The following is an 18,768-nucleotide window of genomic DNA, read 5'->3' on the forward strand; positions in this document are numbered from 1 at the left end:
TTCCTTTGTTCACTGCTGACTGCCAAACATTCACCTGTATGGCTGTGAAAAGAATGGATGTTTTAGCTTCTTCTTTTTTTTTTTATTATTAGACTGCAAGCTTTTCACTATAAAACAAGTTAATTGCCCTCCTGGTAAATAAAATCCCCATATATCTATTAATCTGTGTTCAGTGGTGTTCAGAAAACCTCATATAACTTGGTAATGGATCCATTAGTATGAGGGAAAGCACAGCACTTAAAGGTTTTGTAGTTATGGCATATAATAGAAAGCAATTACCTTAATCGTAGCGTGTAGCCATTTCTACAATAAACTGCGCCGGTTAAGTTAGGAGTTGCACACTGAGTGAGCATAAAAAAAGACAACAAAATAAATGGAAATAAGATTGAAGATACTGTAGCATTACTACTTTATTTCATCCTTTGAATAATTCAGTACAAAAATAAAACAACAAGCAATGTCAAACATTTTCTTCATCTTTTATTATTCTCGAGCTCCACAGAGTCAGTTTGGGATCATTCAAGAGAGTGTTGCAGGCTTTTCATCTCACCGGTTGATCTTTTCCCTGCAGTCACATCGCCAGTGACAGTGAGGTGGTTTTAAAAGTAGTTTGCCACCCTGCGAATGGACTGGATGTTGGGGTTCTCTGCCTGCCACTCCATGTGGGTGCAGTAGTTTCCTCTCTCCACGATGTACATGCGGCCGCGGTAGTTAGGCTCCTCGTACAACACCCAGCTGTTTGGAAAACAAATAAATAAAAATGAACGCATTCGAAATTTTAAATATGAATATTTGATATGATTTTCAGACATATTATACGTTGTCGAAAAAGGAATATTGAGGGATTGAAAAAGTTAGCTCAGTAAACATAAATGGTGAGAGAGACAGACATTTAAAATGGTCTCCATCAAAGGTCTTTTGGACTTGAAACCAAGGACATTGCCATTCATGAATTTTGCTTGTGGCACTAAAAGCATTGAAAAATTACATGTAAAAATCCAACTGAAACAACTTTTCAGATATATCAGTCCCTCCCTCCCTTCCCGTTTCTCTTCTATTTTTTTTGTTCATTTTGTTGAGCTTGCCTTGATTTCGTACAAGAGGTCATCCTACAACTCATGCTCAACTTTTGTTTACTTTAAAAGCATGTTTATTTAAATGTATGTATATTTTTTTAAGGTACAAGTGTGTCTCTACAGTAAATGCCTTTGTGTATATTTAATATCATAGTCACACTCTATCATAATGACAACACAAAAAAAACTGGTGGAACTATTTTCCGCCAAAGAAATTGTTCCAATTAAAATTGTTTAATTTTAAAATTGTTTAAATATCCAATTTTTCCAGTAACCTTTTTCCGTAACGGTGGTTCTGAAACGATTGAACCCCAGGTTGTCTCCGGTCTAGCTGGACTTATGTTGCATACAATCCTCCATCTGTCTCTTCACACTTCCATGTCCTGTTTTCTACTCTTCGTTGTGAGGACCTTGGATGTCATAACTCTTGACAATTAAAACGATCTACATGGTTAAGAAGCAAGTAAGAAAAATAGTATCCTCCTGGTATTTCAGCGAACTGTCCCTGAAACAGTTTCGCAGAAGTGCAATCCGTCACTGAGGTATAATAAATCAGAATGTTTTAGCACAGGTTGAAAAGCCCTAAATCAAACACAGTCTGTGGCCTTAGAGATACATACGCTCCGTCTCCATAAACCTTCATGGAGTTGACACAGTTCTTGGTCAGGCCTCGTGCCTGCAGGAATGGACAGTCGTCACACAGCTCCACGCACTGGCCGCTGAACTGGTCTCCCTCGAACAGCTCCATCCTGTAGTGCTCTCCGTGCTGGGGAGGATAATGACATGCATGCTCGCTGAGTCATAGCAACGGTGTTTGACTTTAGCTCTCTTCAAACGTCCAAGGCTTTCTTCTTTGAGTGACAGAGGCTGTGGTGTGTGTGTGTGTGTGTGTGTGTGTGTGTGTGTGTGTGTGTGCAAACACTTGAATCTATCGAAATCGAAAGGTTAAACGTATACATGCGGAGGACGAGATGTAAAGGCCACTGTCTATGTCTGAAGTGCACTAATGCAGCTAAGCATGTGAAAACATGTGAATCTGTGTTGCAAGACGAATACCTGGATGATTACGAATCCAACTCATTATAATTATTCTACCACACACACACACACACACACACACACACACACACACACACACACACACACACACACACACACACACACACACACACACACACACACACACACACACACACACACACACACTCTTACCATCCTGATTGGCCTGCAGGAGCCCATGTGATCATTATGGGCATTCCAGCGCTGGAATTCAGGGTACTCTCCGTGCTCCAGAATGTACTGTTGGCCCTTGAAGTCTGGGTGGTCGAAGCAGACGAAGGCCCCGCTCTCCACACGGATAGAGTTGACCCTGTTCATGAAGCCTCGGTCCTGGAAGTTGTCACAGTCGCTGCGGATCTCCAGCTTCCTCCCCGTGAAACATTTTCCCTCATAGAACACAATCTGTTTTCATCACAACAGTGAAGATGAAAGTATTTTTCTTCTGTTAAAAAAAAAATAGTTTTTCTTTCTGGCTAGTATGCGAAATAGATGTCAAAGGTTGGACAAGTCATCAAAGTTAATTGTCATTGTGATTTACTTTTGTTTGTGAAACACCTTCTGGTACTCACCTTTCCTGAGTACTGAGACATTTTCAACTGATAGTTGCTCCAAACTACTCACACAGTCTAAGAGTGGAAAAATTTGGACTCCCAGATATATATGGCCGACACAGCGTGTGGCGGTATCGCGAGGCAGCGGCAACAAAAGCACAACAATGAGGGGTTTAGACATTTTGCCACATGGACAGTTTCCCTTACATGTGCCAGTGCTGATATTGGAGTTTGGCTCAGGGGAGCGAAACAATAGAGAGAGATTTTGCTTTGATTGGGCTTTGAGAGTGATGTTGCCCTGAGATGGGGGTTGCAGAGCAATATTTGGGTTGTGTCCACATGAGAGGAGATGAGGAGGAAAACAAACACAGAGTGGGAAAGTTAAAGGTGAAATGACAGGACCGATCCAGTGCAAACAATAAATCGGTCTTCTGACAAACAGTAACAGTGAGGTGTGGTGCTAGTCGGTCTCGACCCGCTTATCCACACCTAACTTTTAATGGCAGCAGGGTGAGCAGGGTAGCCCAAATGTCTCATATGAAAGCAGACAGCCCTCCTGCTTCTCTTTCAAGAGAAAAATCTGTGTTGTTTTTTTCTCTGCTTGCTGATCCAGAGAGGATCCCTGGATCCATTTAGACCTTGACCTATTAAAATCGGACATCAAACACCACCAGATTTACGGTTTGGCAGGTGGAGCAGATTACAAAACAAATAAAACCTATTTTCAATGTACTGTATGATCTCTGTCTCTTCATTTGCAGTAGCAGAGTTAAAATAAATAAATAAAAAAAAAAAAAAATTTGAAATGATGAATCAAACTTGGCGTGGGTGTATATTTAGAGATTAGTAAGTAAACAAAGTTTAGCATTAATATTAAACTCATCATTTAAAGCGGTAAATTGTGTAGAACAAATTTCAAAGAGGTGGAGGTTTAACAATATGGGCTTTTACACCAAAGGTAAAAAAAAAAAATGCCACACCAATTGTTCCTCGGTTGGCCTCTGTTGGCTTTCAGTGCAAGAATCACGCCAGATTATTGAGGCATGCGCAAAACCCCATGGGATGCCCCACTGCCCCCTGGCAGATGGTGGAGGACCTGCACGTTCACAACTTGAAATTTGAAGAACAAAATAAATAAATAAAGATGTATTTCATAGAAGAAGCAGCTACCAGCTAACCGTACCCAACTTCGTTTGAAGATTCGTGGTCTACTGTCTTGTGAAAGGCTTGTAGCTGCTCAAGTTTAAAAGTTGAAGGGGAGCTGCTGGTCTGATAATAGGACAGACACCCGCTGGTACCGACCCTGGTCATGCTCGGGGCCAAATAAATCGACACACTGCGCTGAGTTTCATCTCAAATGAATCTTCAGGTTCCCAGCTTTCGGATGTAGTTCATCATCCTATGTGTTAGACTATACAGTGTTGGCCTTCTGTTGAGCTGCCTCCAAAAGATCAACTGTCTGCCCCCTAAAAAATTAAAAAAAAAATTAGAGAAATTGGTCTGTGGTGTTTGGTCTCTAAAGGTTAAAGGTATAAAAAAAAAAAAAAAAAAAATACAAACAAACAAACCGGAAAGAAATATGCATCGGATGCCTTGGTACAATAGGCCTAAATGCACATTAGTCTATTAATAACAGTTTGTTTGGTCTGATGCCTTTGCTTTCCCTTTGAATACCAGCTGTCATTGGTCAATGCTCTTAACATTTTTGATATGGTGTAAATCTGGCTTTCTTATGAGCCAGTGCCCAGCCTCTTGTTGTATACGCGTGCCCGTAGCCGATATTTTGTGTATGCTTTCTTTTCCTAATTATTGCTCCTTTTCATAGATAAATATCGTACGGTCATCAAAGTGTACAACTTCAGACGTGTTCCCACGGCATCGTGCGCAGAAGAATTTAGGGTACGCAGACAAAATGAGTAACATCTATTTATTGTAGAGCCTTGTTCTTAATCAGTTGTTTGTGCACAGCTGGATTCAAGTGGAATTGAAGGGAGATAAATATTTCCTCTAGACCATTTGAATGACTTTCGTGTTTTTGTGCCGCAGCCCTGCACGACTCGGGAGGCATTTGCCGCACACGTTTGACGGCAGGTTGAGAGTCGCAGCCTTTTCTTTTCTTTCCTTTCATCAGGATTATACGAAGAGCAAGTTCAAGTCAGTTCAGACTTGCATAATCCACCTGAAGCAAACACACCGTCCCTTTTGACTAACGTCCTCTTGTCGTCTTACGGTGCCAATTAAACTCTTGCAAACTTTGATTTGAGTCTATGACAAATGCGCACGTTAATATTTCAAAAGTCTCGTAAATTATATACAGTAGTGGACAAAAAAAAAAGAAAAAAAGGTGGACTTCTGTTGCATAATGCAGGAGTTCCAGTGTTAGGAAACTGTAACCCTTGAACACGGTGTACCCGGGGTAAATATGACTGAACGGAGATACAACCCTGAATGGGACGTTACCTTGACATGACAAAGTTTGAAAGGGTATAAATAAGAGAGGAGGTCGATGAATACGTCTCAGTCGTTGGCAGAAACTGACGCAGAGAAACCAGCAAGGTATGTACACGTTTAAAACTTCTTTTAGATCAATAAAATGATGTTATTTTGTGTATGTTTTGGGGGGGGGGGATATGTTTAATAACCTCAATATATAATCAATTATTAAGTTGGGTTTTTTTGTCATTAATATTCTATTCAATGTCAGTCCTGCTGTGCACGAATACAAATGCATGCTAACACACGTAACACAGTTCCCTAAAAAAAAAATCATTAGATAATCATCTCTGGAAAGACTTAACCAACTCATGTAAACCAATTAAACAGTTTTCAGTGGGATGAGTGAACTCCCAAATGTTTTTTTTTGATTTCCAGTAAGGAAACACGGAGTTTTGAAAGCACCGTGCGTGTCATCAAATCTGTGCTTTATTTATCTCGCAGAGGCTGCAGTGCTGAATAGAATAATGAAGCTGTTGTTGGTCTTGGCTTTAACTGTCGCCCTGCTGTTTGCAGCCGGTGAGTCTGTCACTGATTCTCCACTGTATAAACACAACCTCTGCTGCTGTGCAACACTGAGATTTACACTCTCTCACTCTCTCTCTCTCTCTCTCTCTTTTTCAGTCTTCACTGCACTCAATCACAATCTCAGCACACCTGTCAGAAGCTGAAATGCAATTCTTTTCATTTTACAACAGAGCGTAGGGATAATATCTTGAAACTTGTCTTGACAGTACAAAAACAAATTGGTTTCCTCTTCCTATAACATTAAAAGTCAAATCTTATAAATAACCAGCCCTTACAGATTTGTCCTAGGATAGATTCCATCCTTCATATCAGCCACACTGCGAGAGAACAAAAAAAAAAAAAAAAAAAATAAAAAAAAATGTCTGAAATATTCTTTCTGTTTTTGTATTCAGGTGAAGCCTTGGACTGCCACCGCTGCGTCCCAAAAAGGGCCGGAGAGAGCTGTGAGCTCAGTGTGGAGACGTGCAAACCGGGGAAGGATGGCTGCGGTGCAGCCAAATTCCTCAGACCGCCATGTGAGTTTCCCCAAAATACTAAAATATTAAACCGTTCTATCGTCACCACATGAACTCAAAAAAAAATAAAAAAAATAACAGTACGTAAACCACAAAGCGTGAATACAATATTTTCAGTGAATGTTGTTATGGTAAAGGAGATGTTCACTAAAGTAAGAGCATCGTAACATTTTACATGCACACCATTTGGGCTGCAACAAGGGAATTCAGTTCATTTTTAAAGAAAGATTTGACCTTGACTGACTTCCTTGAAAGACTACATTGCCTGTACTGCTAATAAAAAGCCAACCTCGATTCTTCGACTTTCTCAGACGGCCAGTACCAGAAATGTATGGCGCTGTCCGACTGCGAAATGCTGAAGATGAACTCCTTCATTGATATCAACTGCTGCAGCGAAGACATGTGCAACATCTGGTAGAACTCCGTATCGAAATCTTAAGAAGATCACAATGTGCTGCAGTGGAGTTTGAGCACTTAAACCCCAGTGACTCCTGCAGACTGCAGCTGCTGCAGGCAGCTCCCAGGTGGGAACACAGAAAAGCAGCTTTTTTTTTTTAATTTATTTTTTTATTAAAGATATACACTTTAATTCCCTTTCCTTGACAAATAAAAGAGTTTGAAAAAGACCATGTGCCTGTACTCATTCTTATGTGAGAAAATCTTTTGAGTTTTCTTATTTATTTTTTACAGCCACATCCAGCTACGACGATCTTAAAAATAACAGGAATCAGAGGATTTATTCTCAGGCAAGAGGTAAAAAAACAAAAACAAAACAAAAAAAAATCTCATCCGTGATTTAATTTACAGGAAGTTGTTTTGTTGTCATTGTCGTTTCCCCATGTCTCCTAAAAAAGTCTCTCAGGTGAGGATACAGTAAGCCTAAACTTTAACCTACTTTAATTTGCAAACCTCTCATCGCCAGTGGAGAAAAATACAGCATATTATCCTTAAAATAATGGTTATAATAGCTTTTGATTCCCTGAATGAAAAGATCTGGAACAAGCTTGTCTTTCCTGCTTTTCACAAAATCTTTACATCATCCTCCCTGCACCTGTTTCTGGTACTTTTTCTACTTATTTGATCCTTTGTGTCGAAGCACAAAGGATGAAATGAATTGAAAAGGGTGCTTCTGCTGCATTTATTACTGCCTTTTCAACCAATCTGTTAAATACTTCAAATGATTGTTGATAAGTGTGAATAAATATGCTTAGTACTGATACTGATTATATAATCAGTGGACTGTAACTGCAGTACATTTATTCAAGCACTGTACTCAAGCACACTTTAGAAGTACTTGTATTTTACCTGATTGTTTCTGTTTGATGCTACTTTATACTTTCAGCTTACTACAGCAGGAAATATTGTACTTTGTACTTCACTACATTTATTTCACAACTTAAGTTTTCAGATTCATATTTTATACATAAATATATAATTGGTTTGTATTGTATGAATTGGTAAATGTAGATTAGACTATTCAACAGTATCACATGTTGAAATTTGCTTTACCATGACGACATTAAAATGCTGCTCACGTGTCTATAAGACAAAATTCTAATCATTTCTTTATGATTAATAGAAGACTATTTTGAGCCATGTATACTTTTACATTTAAATCTCGTGTATTTGCCTAACAGGACTTCTTTTTTTAATTTTTTATTGTGGTATTGCTTCTTTTACTTAAATAAAAAAAACATTAGTGCTCCTTCCAGCGCTGTAATAATCCACAAACAAGCCTGCTTACATAACCACTTTTTGCTTTAATGATTACAATCAAAAACATTTGTACATTTTCAACATTAGAAAATGGATGCAGATTCTTTTGGCTGACAGTAACCGCTATGAAAACAAACTGAGGGACAGAGAAGTGGGTACTGCGTGGTGATGAAGTAGAAAAAGAGCTGTATATTGGAGGTACCAAACAGCAGGGCGATGTATCAGAAGAAACGTCTGCGTTTACCGAACCGTTTTCAGGGCGTATACACGGCAGACACGAAGGTTCCCTCGTCTCATCTTATCTAAACAGAACGGACTGTATTCTACTGTATATGGAAGCTGCGTAATGAGAAGCTAAGATGCATCAAGCCACTACTACGTATCTCTGGTCTTAAGTTACAGTTACCGTAATTTCTGAGAGGGAAAACATTTTTTCTGATACATCCTATATGATGTTCTGTGTTTTGCATCAGTGCCAAGCACAGAAATGGAGGGGTGGATTGTGGGAAATATAAGACAAAGGAGCCACCACTCATCCTTTTTTTTTTTCTTTTTTTTTTATCAAACACACAAATAAAAACAAGGATGACAAAAGGGAATAGGAAATATTGATAAATAACGGTGGAATCAGAGCCATAAATAGACAGTATTGGATATTTAGGACCCTGGGGGAGGGGGAAGGGGAGGGGGGGGGGTGGAGTCAGCTGAGGTGGAGGAGAACTGGCAGCTAGCCTTCAAGTAACGGGATATCCCAGTGCAGTGTCCTGTGTGTTGATTGGGCGGCTCTACATCATGGAGCAGGAGGTTTTTCCTGGCTGCACGCCGCCATCCATCTTCTCTGCCTCCAGGATCATCCTTCGAAAAACCTCCACGGCTGTCTGATAGAGAACAAAACACACGCACACACACACACACACACACACACACACACACACACACACACACACACACACACACACACACACACACACACACACACACACAGAGAGAGAGAGAGAGAGGACGCTGTCACATGCTTCAGTCACACCACTTTGAATTTTCAACATCCAGTGGAGCCTCATGACCTTTAGTCACAACAGAGATGACATTGTCTTCACGTTGAGCACAACTGCCTCTAACTTCATTTAAAGCTGATTAACCGACTTCCTGAATATTGAACTTACTGTACTTTGAGAAACACCAGAAAATAGAATCGGGGATTTCAGGAATTGCTTTGTATTGCAAACATAACGAGTTTGTTGTTCACCATAAGCTTATGTTGAAAAGCTTTAGGCTCCCCCTAGAAAAGGAAGTACTTGTAAAGCAGAGTGAATAGAACGGGCTGTTTTGGAGGGTAAACTTTCGAACCATTAACGATTTTTTTTTTGTTGGTCCACTTAAGAGGCAATTCGACCAGCTGGAAACACAACAATGACATATTGGGGTGTATTGTAGCGCTATTATATTCCCACTGCTTTCTTGCTTTGACTCACTCTGCGTAGCTTTTAAGATTGGATGCCAAAGAAAGAGACTTGATTTTGATAAGACGGGTCAAAGTCCAAGCTTTTTTCCGTCCCATCATCTCAGCAGTATGCGTTAAACTGAAGAAGAAAAATAGTGAAATAATTAACTAATTTTCCATCCGTAAAACTATTTTTTGTTGTTAAAGCCAGCGTATCGGCCAAAGATATTGTTCAGCAATGCCATTGTCATTTTCTATTTCACATTTCACAAAATCAATTACATTTTTCTGGTCAGCAACGGGTATTTTTATGTCCTCTCAATGGGATATTTTCGGTAAGGTGGTTGAATTGTTACAGTGTGTCATATATCTCTTAATCTTGTATATCTCTGCATATATATATGTTATGGATTGCCACTGCTGATAGATAGATAGATAGATAGATAGATAGATAGATAGATAGATAGATAGATAGATAGATAGATAGATAGATAGATAGATAGATAGATAGATAGATAGATAGATAGATAGATAGATAGATAGATAGATAGAATGGATGGATGGATAGATAGATAGATGGAAAAATGGATAGATAGGATGGATGGATGGATGGATGGATGGATGGATGGATGGATGGATGGATGGATGGATGGATGGATGGATGGATGGATGGATGGATAGATAGATAGATAGATAGATAGATAGATAGATAGATAGATAGATAGATAGATAGATAGATAGATAGATAGATAGATAAAGATAGATAGGATGGATAGATAGATAGATAGATAGATAGATAGATAGATGGATGGATGGATGGATGGATGGATGGATGGATGGATGGATGGATGGATGGATGGATGGATGGATGGATGGATGGATGGATGGATGGATGGATGGATGGATGGATGGATGGATGGATGGATGGATGGATGGATGGATGGATGGATGGATGGATGGATGGATGGATGGATGGATGGATGGATGGATGGATGGATGGATGGATGGATGGAAAAATGGATAGATAGGATGGATGGAAAAATGGATAGATAGATAGATAGATAGATAGATAGATAGATAGATAGATAGATAGATAGATAGATAGATAGATAGATAGATAGATAGATAGATAGATAGATAGATAGATAGATAGATAGATAGATAGATAGATAGATAGATAAAAATAGATAGGATGGATAGATAGATAGATAGATAGATAGATGGATGGATGGATGGATGGATGGATGGATGGATGGATGGATGGATGGATGGATGGATGGATGGATGGATGGATGGATAGATGGACAGATAGATAGATAGATTAGATAGATAGGATGGATGGATGGATGGATGGATGGATGGATGGATGGATGGATGGATAGATAGATAGATAGATAGATAGATAGATAGATAGATAGATAGATAGATAGATAGATAGATAGATAGATAGATAGATAGATAGATAGATAGATAGATAGATAGATAGATAGATAGATAGATAGATAGATAGATAGAGATAGATGGAGATAGATAGATAGATAGATAGATAGATGATAGATAGATAGATAGATAGATAGATAGATAGATAGATAGATAGATAGATAGATAGATAGATAGATGATGGATAGGATGGATAGATAGGATAGATAGACGATAGGATAGATAGATAGATAGATAAGATAGATAGATAGATAGATAGATAGATAGATAGGTTCTCTGGAACACAGGCTGATAGATAGATGCAAGGCAAGGCAATCCATAATAATGCATAGCACACCTGCTATTTTGGCGCATCTGGGTGCAGCAGCGCAAAGTGCCGCAGGGCTGAAATGGAGTATAAATCGGAGGGTGCAGTTCACTGCATTCACAGACGTGCACATCAGCGGGCTCGTCGCTCTCTAAACAGCTGATGCATGAGAACAACGGTGCAACGAACGGGAAGAGGCTTCTCATCAAGGCATCACGTTGCTGCCCGGTGCAGAGGCACAACCTCAAATCTGCAGCCAGCGGCAGATGGTGTGTGTTTTCATTTAACTTTATAACGGGTATAAAATGCCGATGAGGCTGTTTACTGTATATGGCTGCATCAACCCGAGCTGTTTCACTTTTATTTCTGCACCGGTCGCATCGTTTTGCAAAACGTGAAAACGACGGCCGCTGTGCAGACGTGTGTCGGGAATACGACGAGAAACGCTACAAAAACGAGTTGAAAAGTGGGACACAAAGGTTTGGGGAGATGTTGGCGAGCGGCATCAATACATGAACAATACAAGTCGAAACAACCAGTCCAACGTGAGTAGAATTGATTGTGTTGACTTTGTAGCAGCTCGGTGTCATTTGCGTGTGATTTAATAAATGTAAACATTGCGGATGGCTGTGCGGAACAGCACTGCGCTCTGGTGCAGAACTTCTTAAATCAGAAGCTGCAGATTTATCAACATATGCGTCCTGAGGCCTTCAGATGGCTGCACGGGTTTAATGAACTGAAGGAAAAGCTTTTCATGCAGTATAAAGCAGCAGCAGACAACAGGCAGTGTAATAATCACTTACGCTGATTTATAAATCAATGCAGGCAGCTTTACTGACGTCGCCGCTTCAAACAATAATTTTTTTTTTTTATACCAGTTGTTATGATTTATTCACATTTTAAGGATTCTTCTATCGTCACGGCACATTTCGTTTGCTCTTGTTGGTAAAATCATCAAAGAAGCGGCACATTGATGTTGCACCAGAAACAGATGTAGTTCTCAGACATCTGTTCTCGCCACAAAGTCGAAGACAAATACCAGCGTCTCGCTTTTGCTCTGCCTCATTTAAATGAACCTCCCGCTTGTTTTCGTTTCCTCCACGAAGAAGAATTACAAGGCGGTCAAATGACCAAACTGGGAAAGTGCTGCTTGCACGGGTCATTTCGCTGTCACAAAAACGCGGCCCTTTACCCTCGACTTGATACGACGAACTTATTAATTCAATTCAATTCGACTCAACTTTATTTATACAGCGCCAAATCACAACACGGGTTATTTCTTGGCACTTAACACATTAAAGTCCTCACAGCAAGACTTTACAATATTATACAGAGAAACCCAACAATTCAACAATTCCCACATAAGCCAGGAGGGTGGGGGGGGGGAAAAAAACTCCCTCTTAACAGGAAGAAACCTCTGACAGTATTAGCAAACGGTGGCTTTGTAAGCAGCGGTTAGTTCCCAGCTGGCCCACCGCCACTGGAGGCGTTGAGTTAACCAGACGGTGAAGTTGTCGACCATAAAACCTAAACAGGGAGTGAAAAGACGCTGAAACGCTTCACATATAGGAAGCACAGTCTCCGTGGTTTTGTCACTGCAAGCGATACCGAACAGAAGAAAAGCAACTTGTATCTGACTGCTATAAACTAAATAAAACTATTCGTTTAAATATGCGTGTGCCGTTTAAATCTAGTTTTTGAAACGCAGATTCCACATGAAACAATGAAAACTACTTTGCAGAAAGGCAAGTGGAGTGGTTGAAATCCAGACCGGTAGTCCTCAGTTTGGGTGAAGCTACAAAAATGACCTACGATTCCCGTAATGCAACTCAATAGCATCTCTTTATTATTAGCCATTCCCCGAGTGGTGAATGTCTTTTAATTGCCAGACCCTCAAACTCAAACTTTTCTCCACGGCGAGGGTGTAAAAGAGGCTTCCATAAGGATTTTAACTCTACATGAGTCTAAGTTCTATGTCAGGCCAATCACACTCAACCTTGGTCGCTATTTGATCAACAAATATCCTTTCAGTAATTATCTATCCATTCATCCATCCATTATTTATTGCTGTTTATCCTTTTAAGCGTCGGGGAGCTGGCAACGGGGACACCGCAGCATGGACGGGTTGCCAGGGAATGACGGGACTGACACGTAAGGACGCGCCAGCGTTCACACTCACGTTCACCGCTGCGGGCAAACGCGGAGTTGTCATTCAACCAAACCTGAACGTCTTTAGGCTGCGGGAGGAAACCCACACAAGCACAGAGAGGACACCGGAAGAATGGCAAACGTGCAAATAACTCTTTGAAGTGTTTGGAGTCTAAAATGGGGGATATTTTTTTTTTTTTTTTTTTTTAAATTGGCCATGATACCGATCTCTTACCTGGTTCTCTTTAGCTGAGGACTCCATGAAGGCAGCGTTCCAGGATTCAGCTAATGCTTTTCCCTCTTCGCAACTGATTACTCTAAAGGGAAAAAAAAATAAAATCACAGGGACGGCAGGCCAATCACGACAAAACACGGAAATATTTGCAGCGTCGGCTTTGACACAGAGTTTTAGAGTTTATAAAGGGTGCGATCAACATGGTGCTGTGTGAGGTCAATTTGTATCTTTTGCCTTAATATGGTGCCAAATATGACAATTTGCTGTATTTCAGTGCGTGTCATTGTGAACTTCGCATTTCTACCACAAAGAGAAATAATTCAAAACGGAATAGAAATTATTCCCCAAAAAAAATCTTCAAGTGTTTAGACCCATGTGCAAATAATGGCCCTACTTTCTATAGTTAAGCTAATGTACATGGTTAGATGTGTGTGAGGCCATACCGCTCCATATGTAGGTCGTTCTTGTTTCCGACGAGCATAATTGGAACTCTGCATTAAGGGGAAAGTAAAGTATCATTGGTGAATGATATATTGCATTTTTCTTGGGATAGCTGGAACGGCAGAATAAAAAAAATCTGTACTTACTGAACTTTCCCCACCATGTCCAACAGTTTTTCATGGATAACTTGTACAACTTCAAAGCTGGAAGAAAGAAAAAAAAAAGTGGGAACGTTCACGAGCTTCACGCAATCCAACTCATCAGGGAGAACTTAAAAGAGATATTTGTTAGGGAGTCGCCGTGTACCTTTTATTAGATGTAACTGAATAGACCAGAATGTAACCGTTGATATCTATGGAGTAAGTCTGTGGGAAGATGGAGTATTCATCCTGCAAGAGAAATTAGCGTGTAATGTTACATCGCTTATTTACATGGAAATCAATAAACGACCGAGAGGCTAATACAAAAGTGCAGTGAGTCATACCTGCCCTGCTGTGTCTACGAGCTGAAGATGGTACTCTTGTCCATTTATTGTGATCATTTTAGTAAATGCTGCAAGGGACAGAAAAGGCAAATTAGAAATCGACTAACATACATTTAAATTAAAGAGTTTAATCCACTGAGAACAACAACAAAAAATCTCCTTTTAAAATACTAAGAAATATGACAAATACAACTTAATCCTGCAGCTATACAGAGCCAGCCAGCTGACTCTTCATTACTGAATGTTTCTGGTCTGCAGATCTCAAGACATACAAGACACAACCCTGTTATGGATCCATTTTGGTACCACTGAGTTCATTCAATGCAGGAATGTCAATATCTGCCTGGACACGGGTCATATTATCTACAGCGGGACAGTGGGAATGCACAGCCTGCAGCATCTTGCTGATAACGCTGACACTTCACTTCACGTTAACCATCCAGGGGATTATTTATAGATACCAGACCACACATTCGATCAACGCGGGGTGATAAGTGAGCGAACATGTCGGTGGGGGGGGGGGGGGAGAGAAACAGCCCGCAGGTAAAGTTTAGACTCAAATCTCCCGAGTGTCTGGATTTATATGTGTTTAAGGGGGTTGATGGATTACTGTATGTTCTCCCATCCGGAAAAGTGGTCGGAGTGCCTTCAAGCAAGGTTGCCTTTCTGAGCTAGAGATGTCCAGGCACGTACCAATCAGAGAGAAAGATGTATGCCAACCAAACACAACATCAGCTGATTTCTCACAAGTTTCACAAAAGAGAGTTCTCTCCGGTTGAAGGTGTTGGAAACGGGTGGAATCAGCTGGTGCGGCGTTTGCACGCATTCATTTAGAGGGAACATTGCACCCTGCTGGGTAACCACAGAGTTTTGGTAAATAATTGTCTTTCAGGCAAATCTTACTTCGACCATCCAGTAATCAGGATGTCAAATTCAGAAGTCGGAAATCGATGACAAATGTTTATATTAAAAAAAAAAGGTGTGATGACACATTAAGGGGAAGTTTTGCCTGATATTGCGCTTTCCATCCGTCAATCAAGCATCAGGGTCAATGTGAGGAACGTAGGTTTGAATCAAATGTGAAAACACAAGTTATGCGATGGTATTATACTGATATCAAATTGAAAGCTGTGAAAATGTGCAAGAGATGAGACAGTTTAGTTAATTGAGCTAAAATTGTCAACTGTATTAATCATTATTTGAGTTGATTTTTGACATCATAAGAAACAGTCTTCAGTCATTAAGTCTTATGTTGAGCATTCAAACCTTGTTCAAACCCACAAAACTGAAATTAATCCAAATGAGTGGAGCATTTAAAATGTAAACAAATGCAATAAAAAAACAATGCACTAAAACTGATTTTAACGAGGTACTACAATGTTATTAATGTCACTTCTGTTTGATATCGGAAAGTCAGCATGTTTTATGTCAACGGACAGGCACATTAGCACGCGCTATCAATGTCATGTGACGTCCAAATCGCTCCAAAAGAGAATAAAAAAATAAAAAAAGACTGTGTGCGTGATGCAAAAATATAAATCAGTAATTAGGGAGAAAAAAAAAAAGTGGCACCTCATAAAAAGCACACATTGGTGTATTTCTCTTAAGTGTAATTATCAACACTGTTCATCCATGAGGATTCATTTTAACAGCCTTAAGGAAGCTCAAAGGGGCAGCGTGTTGGATTTAGTGGCATCTAGTGATGAGGATGCAGACTGCAACCAGCTGAACACCCCTCGACTCACTCTTCCCTTCCCAGTGTGCAGCGGAATCTACGGCGGCAACGAAACCCACAGAACGTGCGCGAGACCATCTCCAAAGCTCGTCTTTGTTTTGTCTGTTCTAGGCTTTGAAGATGGCGACGCAACATGGCGGACTCCGTGGACCCCCCCCCCCCGTGCAGACACGAAGGGCTCATTCTGAGGTAACGAAAACACACCGATTCTTAGATTTGAGGTGATTATACGCAAATGAAAACGCAATTATGAAGATTAAATTCCGTCATTCCGGAGTATAGGAGCCCTATACTGTGCGTTGCATAAAAAAAAACAAAAAACTCCCAACATCCTGGGATGCAACCACCTATGATCACATGACCTAGGAATAGAATTTCATCCCCATGATAAATGATCAACTCCATCCATTAAGGCTTTGGAAACCAAAAAAAAAAAAGTGCCTTGTGACACAACAAGCATAGTATTGATTTTAACCACATTAACCAATCCTATTTTCCTTTTTTTTTTTGAAGATCAAAGGATAGTTCTGACAAATCTGTAATTTTGAGACATGAAATAGAATAAGCTTCATATCCAAATATGTTTTTACAGGTGATTCATTCACAAGGGAAACGACGATGAACTGCGAAAGGTATCCTATGTCAAATTGGGACTAATTTGAGGAGATAATAAGGCTGAATCTGTGGAGCTTCCCACCTCGGCTGAACGGTTTTCTGGAGGGGACCGGTTTGCGTGTGATGGTGTGACAGAGCTCACTTACTGTTTTCTATTGTTGGGTCATAGGAGTCCACGAACTGGCCTTCCACAAACTGAATGGTCAAGGAGGACTTTCCTGCAAAACACACGATAATTTAGACACGTAGGCAGAAACGCTCTGAATGAATGTCGACTTACTAAAACCTGCAGAAATGATCAGTGTACAGATTATTATTATTATTTTTTTTTTTTTTTGTCAGGTTAAGGTGAGTGTGACCATATAACCTCTACACACACACACACACACACACACACACATTAAAAAAAAAAAAAGATGAACAATAAAAAAACCGCTATGAAAATACCATAAATGGACACACAAAAAAAACGCATCACACAAAAGCAAGATGTTTAGAAGTTGTACTGATGCGTCTCACTATAACGCAACCAGCAACGCAGCGCACGCCTCTGCGAGAATATTGCGCTTGTAACGCCGCTGGGCCTCCGGGTCGTGCTATCAGCGTTGTGCCATCTTGCCATCCTAAACGTCCCGTCACCGCATACCAAACAAACTGCGCGTCGAAAGCGATGAACTTAGAGAAGCGCACGGCGATGCGTCAAATCCGACGGATCCTGCGGGCCTTTGCGGAGCATGGCGCTGACTGACATGGCACCGGGGTTCGGGTCACCGGTGGAAACCGAGCAGTTGGCGTAAAAAATATCCACCTTGGACCCAATTTTGAGAGGCCGCATGTGCAAAAACCAAAAAAAAAGGGCCCACGTCTCACCTGCCGGCCGCTTTGTGAGATGTTCCGTAAGACGTCCTACTCCCTGTGATTTAAGTCCATTATAGGAGGCTAATAATGGACTTAAACTGACACCCCCCCCCACCCACCCCACCCCCAAAAGGCCGCTGAAATGTTCAAAAACCCAGTGTACCATCCGTGGCCACGGAGGTGTCATTTCTCTCTCCCTCTCTCCCCCCCCCCGCTGCGCGTAGTCCGGTCGTAACTCACCTACGGATCTGTACCCGAGGATGGCGATTTTTCGTGATTTCGGCTGCGGCATGTCTCCTTCTGGTTATCGCATCCAGTCCTCGGGGTCTACCGCAACCTCCAACCGGAATGGCATCCAAATTCAATGGGCGCACAGCTTCTTCATACAGCCTCCAGATGACGGCGGGAGTCTCTCTTCTTTGACGTGTCTTACGAGGAATTTTACGTCCCGAACGCGAAAAAAAACAAACATGTAATTTCAGGTCATGTGGGGGGAAAAAAAGCATGGAGTATCTATAGATCTACAATAACTGCGTCACTCCCCTTTGCAATGTAATGAATTAGTAATTACGGCTGCGTGCTGATTGGCTTACACGCCGGGCGAAGGCGGACAATGATACCGTTTGTAAAACTCCGATTGGATGAGACAGCTGTTCGTCAAGCGGCAGTGCCCGTTTTCTGAATTGCGATTGGCTGAGATACGCGTCATGACGTGCTGGGTGGTCAAGTGCGGTGTCGTTCATAGCTTTAGGGTCAGAGAGCAGCGATACTGGCCCTCTGACGGCTGAAGACGCCATTATTTTTTATATATACACAGTCAGAATATATATATATTTTTAGATATTACAATGGCTACAAAACAGCCTCAAATAAAATCTCTTGTAACTCACTGTAACACTGATGCAATATTATTGCATAGAAATAATAGAAAAGGAACATCAATAAAAGAAAAAGCATTGAATCATATTTATATATACATGTTGTTTTTTTTTTTTTATCTCTATGTCCATTTAGCTGCTTTTCTTTAGTCTTTCATCATATCACATGATCTTCATCAACAGGTGGAGTTTGTTCAGTTACCATGGCATTGTAGGTCTTTAAATTTCCATTTTATATGAGCAAAACA

The 18,768-nt window shown here is 40.6% G+C and overlaps 3 protein-coding genes across 4 annotated transcripts; 1 reads left to right on the plus strand and 2 right to left on the minus strand.

The window, feature by feature from the left end:
* Positions 1–484: 484 nt before the first annotated feature.
* On the minus strand, positions 485–2,766 carry LOC138617205 (gamma-crystallin N-A-like). Its single transcript, XM_069691962.1, has 4 exons — positions 2,705–2,766; positions 2,289–2,537; positions 1,697–1,842; positions 485–735 (listed from the first exon to the last, which is right to left on the minus strand). The coding sequence occupies exons 1-4, from the start codon at positions 2,723–2,725 to the stop codon at positions 600–602; spliced, it is 552 nt and encodes a 183-aa protein (XP_069548063.1). The 5' UTR covers positions 2,726–2,766; the 3' UTR covers positions 485–599.
* Positions 2,767–5,175: 2,409 nt separating this feature from the next.
* On the plus strand, positions 5,176–6,848 carry ly97.3 (lymphocyte antigen 97, tandem duplicate 3). The gene is made up of 4 exons (XM_069692479.1): positions 5,176–5,242; positions 5,624–5,698; positions 6,100–6,222; positions 6,534–6,848. The coding sequence occupies exons 2-4, from the start codon at positions 5,647–5,649 to the stop codon at positions 6,638–6,640; spliced, it is 282 nt and encodes a 93-aa protein (XP_069548580.1). The 5' UTR covers positions 5,176–5,242; positions 5,624–5,646; the 3' UTR covers positions 6,641–6,848.
* Positions 6,849–7,962: 1,114 nt separating this feature from the next.
* Positions 7,963–18,232, minus strand: LOC138617439 (GTP-binding protein Rheb). 2 transcript variants are annotated; one of them, XM_069692476.1, is made up of 8 exons: positions 17,883–18,222; positions 16,931–17,002; positions 14,435–14,502; positions 14,257–14,339; positions 14,097–14,153; positions 13,953–14,000; positions 13,510–13,591; positions 7,963–8,816 (listed from the first exon to the last, which is right to left on the minus strand). In XM_069692476.1, the coding sequence occupies exons 1-8, from the start codon at positions 17,932–17,934 to the stop codon at positions 8,724–8,726; spliced, it is 555 nt and encodes a 184-aa protein (XP_069548577.1). In that variant the 5' UTR covers positions 17,935–18,222; the 3' UTR covers positions 7,963–8,723. The 2 variants fall into 2 exon arrangements, with proteins under 2 accessions (XP_069548577.1, XP_069548579.1); XM_069692478.1 differs by lacking the exon at positions 16,931–17,002 and having other exon boundaries at positions 17,883–18,232.
* Between the last annotated feature and the right edge of the window lie 536 nt (positions 18,233–18,768).

The sequence above is a fragment of the Brachyistius frenatus genome, unplaced genomic scaffold (genome assembly GCF_029030835.1).
Source record: "Brachyistius frenatus isolate BFR_SWC_R1_liver_20210118 unplaced genomic scaffold, ASM2903083v1 Contig_12, whole genome shotgun sequence".
NCBI lineage: Eukaryota > Metazoa > Chordata > Actinopteri > Embiotocidae > Brachyistius > Brachyistius frenatus.

What these genes read in the sequence shown, in the direction of transcription:
- LOC138617439 (XM_069692476.1), bottom strand. Translation starts at nt 17,934, where the DNA reads ATGCCGCAGCCGAAATCACGAAAAATCGCCATCCTCGGGTACAGATCC. An exon ending in TGACCCAACAATAGAAAACA is followed by an intron (nt 14,503 to 16,930) that starts GTAAGTGAGCTC and finishes TGTCCCTTGCAG; the next exon opens with CATTTACTAAAATGATCACA. An exon ending in TCGTAGACACAGCAGGGCAG is followed by an intron (nt 14,340 to 14,434) that starts GTATGACTCACT and finishes TTTCTCTTGCAG; the next exon opens with GATGAATACTCCATCTTCCC.
- LOC138617205 (XM_069691962.1), bottom strand. Translation starts at nt 2,725, where the DNA reads ATGTCTCAGTACTCAGGAAAG. An exon ending in CCTGCAGGCCAATCAGGATG is followed by an intron (nt 1,843 to 2,288) that starts GTAAGAGTGTGT and finishes TATCCTCCCCAG; the next exon opens with CACGGAGAGCACTACAGGAT. An exon ending in AAGGTTTATGGAGACGGAGC is followed by an intron (nt 736 to 1,696) that starts GTATGTATCTCT and finishes TTTTCCAAACAG; the next exon opens with CTGGGTGTTGTACGAGGAGC.
- ly97.3 (XM_069692479.1), top strand. Translation starts at nt 5,647, where the DNA reads ATGAAGCTGTTGTTGGTCTTGGCTTTAACTGTCGCCCTGCTGTTTGCA. An exon ending in CGCCCTGCTGTTTGCAGCCG is followed by an intron (nt 5,699 to 6,099) that starts GTGAGTCTGTCA and finishes TTTTGTATTCAG; the next exon opens with GTGAAGCCTTGGACTGCCAC. An exon ending in CAAATTCCTCAGACCGCCAT is followed by an intron (nt 6,223 to 6,533) that starts GTGAGTTTCCCC and finishes CGACTTTCTCAG; the next exon opens with ACGGCCAGTACCAGAAATGT.